We start from the raw sequence: 8027 nt of genomic DNA, 5'->3' as shown, positions 1-8027 counted from the left end.
GGGGGGGGGCTAGGGAGGAGGGGGCTCCAGGATGGAGGGGACGGGGCTATGGAGGAGGGGGCTCCAGGATGGAGGGGACGGGGCTATGGAGGAGGGGGCTCCAGGATGGAGGGGGGGGGGCTATGGTGGGGGGGGCTCCAGGATGGACGGTAGGGTCTATGGAAGAGGGTGTCCAGGATGGAGGGGAAGGGGCTATGGAGGAGGGGGTCCAGGATGGAGGGGAGGGGGCTATGGAGGAGGGGGCTATAGAGGAGGGCGTTCCAGGATGTGGGCACACAGAGGTTGGACCCCTGAGGGATGGCGCGACTGCAGGGACCCCACCGGATGAGGGTCAGGGGGCGCTGGGCAGACCCCAGCCCAGGACTTCCGGGTGCCCACGAGCCAGCCGCCCTGCGCGACCCGCGCCCCCTGACACCGACCTGAGCCCCGGTCGCAGCTGCGATGCCGCCGTCGCCTCGAGCGATCTGAGCAGACCCGCCCCGCCCCCTTCTGGAACCTTCCTGGGCTGCGCGCGCTGCGAGGATGCCGTTGTGACCCCTCCAGCCCCGGCCCTGGTCACGTGAGGCTGTGGGAGGAGGCGTCCCCTCGCCCGCGCTCTGAGGGGCGGAGCCGCTTACAGGGAGTCTGCGTGGACTCACTATGGCGAGAAGGGACATTCGGGAAGGTGCAGGTCCTGCCCAGCAGAGGGTCCTCAGCGACGCCACACTCAGGACCCTGTCGGCCGCCACGACCCCCAGGACCCAGCCAGCAAGACAGCACCACTCACGACCCAAGTCCCCTCTGACCTTGGGCCCCCTCCCCTCGGGACACAGGGTCCCTCTGACCTTGAGCCCCCTCCCGTGAGGACCCAAAGCTCTTCTGACCTTGAGCCTCCTCTCCTCATGACCCAGGGCCCTTGTGACCTTGGACCCCCTCTCCTCAGGGCCCTTGTGACCTTGGACCCCCTCTCCTCAGGACCCTGTAACCTTTGATCTTTGGTCCTCTAACCTCAGGACCTAGGGCCCCCGTGACCTTGAGCCCCCTCCTCTCGGAACCCAAGTCACCTCTGACCTTGAGCCCCCTCCCCTCATGACACACAGCCCCAGTGATATTGTGCCCTCTCCCCTCGGGACCCAGGGCCCCCTCTGACCTTAAGCGTACTCCCTCCAGACCCCAGGCTCCTCTGACCTTGATCCCCCTCCCTTAGAACCTTAGGACCCTCTGACCTTGGGCCCATGCCCCTCAGGACCCAAGACCCCCCATGACCTTGGAACCCCTCCCCTCAGGACCCAGGGTTCTCTGACCTTGGGTCCCCTCCCCTCGGGACACAGGGCCCCTATTACCTTGAGCCTCCTCCCCTCATGACCCAGGGCCCTTGTCACCTTGGGCCACCACTACTCAGGAACCAGTGCCCCCATGTCCTTGAGCCCCCTCCCCTCAGGACCCAGGGCCTCTCTGACCTTGAAGCCCCTCCCATCAGGATCCAGTACCCTTCTGACCTTTAGCTCCGTCCCGATGACCTTGAGCCCCCTCCCCTAAAGACCCAAGTCCGCTCTGACCTTGAGCCCCCTCCCCTAACGACCCAAGTCCCCTCTGACCATGGGCCCCCTCCTTTCACGACCCTAGTCTCCTCTGACCTTGGGACCCCTTCCCTCAGGACCCAGGCCCCTGTGACCTTTAGTCCTCTCCCCTTTGAACTTGAGTCCCCTCCCTTCAGGACACAAGTCCCCTCTGATCTTGAGACTCCTGAGGGACACAAGTCTCCCCTGACCTTGAGGACCCTCCCCTTAGCGTCACAGTTATCAATGCCTAGAAAGAAATCTGACCAGGTTTGTGAAAGATTTCAGCACGGAATCTGCAAAAACACTTATAAAAGACTTAAACACATAAAAGGATACACCTTGCTTATGGATCATGAAACTCAATAAACTCAAAAAGTTATCCATTCTCCTCAAATTAATCTACAATTTCAATAAAATTTCAGTCAGAATCTCTGCATATTGGCGTATGTGCGTATCTATGTGCTTAAAAATAACTCACAGGAGGCCACTGTTTCGGACTGAGTTCCTGCACCAGGCCTCATAGACCAGACTGACCTTCTGAACAGAATCACCCTTGCTGACCTTGCACTTCACCAAACCAAAACTAAGCTGTGATCTGAACTTCTGAGAAATCGGGAGCGAGAGATAACAGCCAATTTCCCAAACAGGCCAGTTTGAATCTTCAAAATGCCTGCTAATGATGTTTTCTCTGCTTTAATCTTTACACAAAAAGGACAGTCTGAAGTCACCTGATGTTAACCAATCAGTTACTTTTTTGCTCTGTCTTTCTGTCCCCACCTTACAAGAAAAGTGTCTTTGAAATGACCCATCCACTTTTTGGTCTTTGTTTCTGCGATCTGCAGCCTTTTTTTGTATGTAGAACCAAAGTGCTTCGCTTGGCTCACTGGAGCACTTACTCTATTTTATGGAAAGGGTGTTGACTGATTCCAGAATAGCTATAAAGAAAATTGAGATTTTCAACTAAATTTGTTGTAATTTTGTCTGGTGACGCTGTTCTCAAATTAATCTACAAATTGAATAGCATTTGAAGCAGAGCCTTTGAGGGTGTGTGTGTGTGTGTGTGTATACAAGTTAATTCCAAATGCTTATAGAAGTATGAAGAGGAAGAAAAAGCCTAGTCAATGTTGAGAAAAAAGCTGGAGTATTTGTGCGCACTGACCCATCTAGATAATTTGTGCAGTTTCATTCACTAAGACTGTGTAGTACTAATGTCAGGATTGAAAAACAGAAGCCTGGAAGGAAAAAGGGAATTCAGAAAAAAATACATACATCCACATATTAATCCATTACAGTTGCGTATAACAAAATACACGAAACAGCAGTTTGGAGAGAAACAAAATGTATTGCTTACAGTTTTGGAGGCCGTGAAGTCCACAGTCCAGGGAACACTTCTGGTGAGGTGACTCTACAGCAATGCAGGGTGTCACGTGGTGAGAAGGCCGAGGCAGAGAGAGCTCACTCCACACTCTTCTTCCTTTTAAAGCCCTTAGAACCGCACCCATGACCGCCATTAAACCGTCAATGCATTAGTCCATTTACTCGGGCATGGTCCAAGCAGTCTAATCACCTGCTCTGGGCCCCACATTTCAACAGTTACAGTAGGTATTAAGCTTCAGTGAGTGTGGGGGGACAGTGACCCACTGCAATCCAGTTGGCTAATAACTGACAAAGTTGACCCTGCAGTGCAGTGGGGAAGATGCTTGTTCGCATTAAGTAGTGGTGGATATATTAGATATTTATACACAATATCTGCACTGTACAAAAGAAGCAGCTTCCGGTGCTTTGCAGAACTCAAGGTAAATAGTAAACCAATCAACTATTTAGAGAAAAATGTGGAAGAACATATTTTAGTCCTTTGGGTAATCAGTAATTTTTAAAACTGAGCAAGATAGTGCTAGTCGCATAAGAATAAAATCAATAAATTGGAAGACATTAAAGTTTACAACTTCTGCTCCTAAGAAAATATCTGTAAAACAAATAAATGCAAGCCACAGATGACAACAAAGCACTTCAAATCACGTATCTGCTAAAGGACTCATACTAATAATAGATAATGAACTTGTTCCTGAAAGTCAGTAAATAAAAAAGCAGATTGTCCGATAAAACTTTGATAAAAGACTTAAAGGAAACTTACCAAAAAATGGTATCTGAATGGGTAACACATGTAAGAAAAGTTGTCCAGTGTCATTGTTCTTGATGGAAATGCATCTTAAAACCACAACACAGCAGCTCTACAAGGAATGGCTAAATATGGAGAAACAACCAAACTAAGAGTGGTCAAGGTTATGTGGATGACACGGGAACGAAGCCACGGAGCAACCCTCCCATGGCCAGTGCTGTCTGTGGCCTGCTGTGGAGAGATTATGGGACAGTGTGGGCCCCTGACAAGCCATCCCCAACTCAGGCTTCATCACCCCCACTTCCCTGAGTGATGTACCTGAACCATGGACACATACTTTGGGGGGAATGGAGGGTGTGAGCACGTGCATGGGGCTCCTGCATGGGGCAAGGAGGAGCCCAGGCAAGCTGCAGCTCCCACCTTCTGCCTGAGCATGGCTCCCAGCACCAGTCCCCTTTGGTGACTGCTGGACAGGCAAGGCCAGCCCAGACCCGGCCTTGAACACATCAGTGCCTCTCTCTCACGACACTTATGACCCAGGATGCACTGAAATGCCCCCAAGTTATGAAAGCCCCTCTCTTGGTGGGACCCCTGCTGGCTCACGTCTCCATTCCAAGCATCTAGCATAAGGCGCCGGAAGAGAAGACAAAACACGCACGAGAGTCAAAACGACTAATGCAAACTCCTTCCCCCTTCCTCCTGTCTGCTTCTTCCAAGAAGCAGATGAATGATCTAGGACACTTGATAAGATAAGGCCCATCCATCTTACTCCTCTCACCCAGGGGAGGAGGGACAGGCCTCTGCCCTGCACCCTCCACCCCATTCAGCCCGCAATCCTGACCTGGCAGCTGCTCTCAGCACCCTCCTCTCAGCAGCTCCTGCAGAGACGGGCACCAGGCACTTGACCATCTCCTTCCTCCACCTCTGGCCGGGTGCCTCCAGCCCTGACCCCTGCCCCAGGTTTCTCTGGCAGCTCCAGGGACACTTTCTCCCATGACGTGATCAGTCTGCCAGTGCAGGTCCCCCGACAGGATAAAAGGATTTGTGCTGAGTGGGGGTGGAGGGAGGATCGGGATGGCCTTCAGGGCAAAGGCAGATGTGTGGATGGCAGGGCCCTGGCTGTGCCTGCACAGGGCACTGACACTGGGCAGCAGAGCCGCTCTGGCACCCAAGGCAGTGCTGCCCTTTGAAGCCATTCCCCAGCATCCTGGCAACAAGTATCTGAGGCTGCTGCAGATCTGGAAGGAGCGCGGCCATGAGAACTTTCACCTGGAGACGCATCAGACCTTCCAGGAGCTGGGGCCCATTTTCAGGTAAAGCCCTCCCTGGCCCCTGGCTGAAAATGCCCAGAATCTTCAGGCCCTGAGGGTTGCCCAGCCCTTGCCAGGCACACGGTGCTGCCTGTTCCCGGTGGGTGCCTGTGTTCTGCACCCTAGGAAGGCAGGGAGGGAGCATGGTGGTTGCTGGTCTGTGCCTCTGCTGGTGGAGACAAAGGCTCTTCGTGGCTCACTGCTGAGAGGACAGAGCTCAGAGGCACTAAAGTTGGAGAGGTTTCAGGGGACAGCAGGAGAGACGTCCTGCTGTAAAGCCACAGTCAGGAGAGGGGAGAGCTCAAATAGGAGACAGCGGGGTTGGCTTTTGCAGAGTGGGGCTCAGGACAGGACGGGACTTCACTCAGCAGGGCTCTGTGCTTTATCCACAGAGATGACATGGGAGGAACACGAAGGGTAGCTGTGATGCTGCCGGAGGACGTGGAGAGACTGCAGCAGGCGGAAGGCCTGTACCCTCGCCGGAATGTTCTGGAACCATGGCTGGCCTACAGACAGCATCATGGGCACACATGTGGCGTGTTCTTACTGTGAGGGGCGAGTCTGCATGAGGAGGAAGGAGGGTGGGGAGACAGAGGAGACCCCAAAGCACAGCCGCCCTGGGGCCTATTGGGGTGAAGACAGGTGACCACCAGCACCCGATGAGTGCCTTGCCATGGGGGCCATGTGTGCCCCGAGGCCGGGGGCAGCAGGACCGGGGTAGAGAAATGCAGGGGGCACCTTCTCAGACGACAGATGAACAATGAGCACTTGCAGTGAGGGGGCAGCTGGCCTGCACAGGCCCGGCAGGTGCTCCCTCTGCAGGGTGGTGGCTCTCCTTCCTGCAGGGGAGGAAACTGAGGCCCTGAGAAGGGGAGTCACTGGCAGAGGTCCGGGTCAGCGTGCGTCAGCACCTGATGTCCCCAGGGCTGCACCCCACCCCCAGGGTGCCGTTGGCTCCGGGAGCCAAGGCAGTCCCTCGCTTTGGGGGATACAGTCCTGGGGACAAGTGCCATGGAGATCAAGGTGGTCGCGGACTCTTTTGCTCTTAGAACGGAAGCCAAAGTGCGGTGGTTGCCCTGGGGCACGTTTCATCCCCCATGGAAAGCGTGGCACACCTGGTCAGGAAGGCAGGCAGAAGATGGGACCTGGAGTCCATCATCTGCAAAAAGGTGGAAATTAGGGCGGGAGGAAGGTGAAAGGAGGAAGGTCAGAGTGTTCCCGGCTGCCCCACCTCCCGTCAGGAAGCGAATTCTCTTCGGAACAGAGAGGTTGAGAGAGGTGAGCACTTGGGGGTGGCCCCTCATCTGAGTGAAACCAGAGGAACTCAGGACCCAGGAAGGGCAGTCCCAGGAGACAGTGAGTGCGCATACGTAAGGGAGGGGCAGGCTTGTGTGTGTGTGTCTGTGTGTGCGTATGGGGGTCTGTGCATGTGTGTGTGCATGTGCTCATGTGTGCCTGTACAGGCATGTGTGCAAGTTGGATGTACCTGTGTGTGCCTGTATCAATGTGTATGCATTTGTACGTGTGAGCAGGTGCTTGTGTTTGTATGTGTGTGCATGTATATTTCTGTGAATGTGTGTGCATTTGCATTTTACATGTTCACATGCATGTGTTGCAAGCTTGTGTGCTTCCTGTACCTGAGACGGGACACATCTGCGCATGTGCATATGCCTGTGGTCATTGTCAATATTTGCCAGGCACTAGCCAGAGACCAAGAGGGATTTTCGCATTAAAGTGGGCAAGAGTGAAAATTCCTCCTCACCATTCATGCAACAGCATCCTTGGAGACGCCAGTGTGCTCTGGAATGTGTTTTGAGGTCATGCGTGGGTGCACACGGGTGCATGAGCCTGTGATCATCGTCCATGCCTGGAGGCAGCTAGCTGCAGCAGAAGAAAGCTGGTTCTGCATGAATGCAGCCAGGGGTGTCAATCCCTGCCCATCATTCACTGGAGCACATCCAGGGAGCTCCATGTGCTCTGGGCGGTGCTTTGAGGATATTTTAAGAGACGTGGTTGGTCCCTGCCCTACAGGAGATGGGGACACGTCACAGAGACAGGCAGGTGTTGCTGACACGGGGCAGAAGATCAGGAAAGGAAGGGCAGGGAGATGAGAGGCCAGCCAGGACCTCCCCGTCTGGGTCAGGTGTGGGTGAAGTGGGCAAAGCTTCACAGGAGGGTCAACCTCGTCCCTTGCAGAAGAGACCGCCCTCCAGGGAAGATTCCCCTTGTGGACAAGGAAGGTGGGGTACAGGTTTGGGGCCAGCTGCTTGCTCGGGCTGCCTCTCAAGCTGTGCTCTATAGGAATGGGCCAGAATGGCGCTCCAACCGACTGCGGGTGAACCCAGATGTGCTGTCACCACAAGCCGTCCAGAAGTACCTCCCCATGCTGGATGTGGTGGCAAGGGACTTCTCAATGGCCCTGAAGAAGAAGGTGCTACAGAATGCCCGGAGAAGCCTGACCCTGGACATCCAGCCCAGTATCTTCTACTACACCGTAGAAGGTGTGGGGTCATGTGGGAAGGTCCCGGCCTCAGTGTCTCTGGAGTAGGCCTGGAATGGGGCAGGGAGGGCTGGCGGGTGGCAGCCGTGAGGCCCGGGACTGCCTGTGGCTCAGCTGTGCCATTTCCCTGCAGCCAGCAACTTAGCTCTTTTTGGACAGCGGATGGGCCTCTTTGGCCAAAACCCAAGCTCTGCCAGCCTGAACTTCATCCACGCCCTGAATGCCATGCTCAGATCCACCGTACAGCTCACACTCATGCCCAGGAGCCTGTCCCGCTGGACTTGCAGCAAGGCGTGGAAGGAGCACTTTGAGGCCTGGGACTACATCTTCCAGTATGGTGAGGGCCAGCGACCCGGTGGTGCTTTGTGGCAGGGACACAATGGTCACCCAGTTTCTCCTTGTCCACAGCACAGGGGAGAATTGAGGCCACATGCAAGGGCTATGGCTTCCTCATGGTCCTGACCAACAAACTTGGCAGGAAGCTGGGGCTGGGCTGGGCTGATCCCCAGATCTTGGGATAGAAGCATGGAGACTTCGGGGTGTTGCAGGGCCGGGTG

General features: G+C 54.9%; 1 protein-coding gene across 1 annotated transcript in view; it reads left to right on the top strand.

Annotated features, from left to right (window-relative positions):
- Positions 1 to 4734: 4734 nt before the first annotated feature.
- The window catches only part of LOC103604864 (cytochrome P450 11B2, mitochondrial-like), a 6539-nt gene continuing 3246 nt past the window's right edge, over positions 4735 to 8027 (top strand). Inside the window, exons 1-4 of the mRNA XM_008589441.1 lie at positions 4735 to 4973; positions 5363 to 5518; positions 7272 to 7471; positions 7604 to 7823. Of these exons, the coding sequence (XP_008587663.1) occupies positions 4735 to 4973; positions 5363 to 5518; positions 7272 to 7471; positions 7604 to 7823 (815 nt within the window). The remainder of the gene's footprint in view (positions 4974 to 5362; positions 5519 to 7271; positions 7472 to 7603; positions 7824 to 8027) is intronic.

Source organism: Galeopterus variegatus, unplaced genomic scaffold (genome assembly GCF_000696425.1).
Source record: "Galeopterus variegatus unplaced genomic scaffold, G_variegatus-3.0.2 Scaffold5450, whole genome shotgun sequence".
In the NCBI taxonomy this organism is placed as follows: Eukaryota; Metazoa; Chordata; class Mammalia; order Dermoptera; family Cynocephalidae; genus Galeopterus; species Galeopterus variegatus.
Note: the sequence above shows the minus strand (reverse complement) of the source record. Positions and strands in the feature narration are given on the sequence as shown.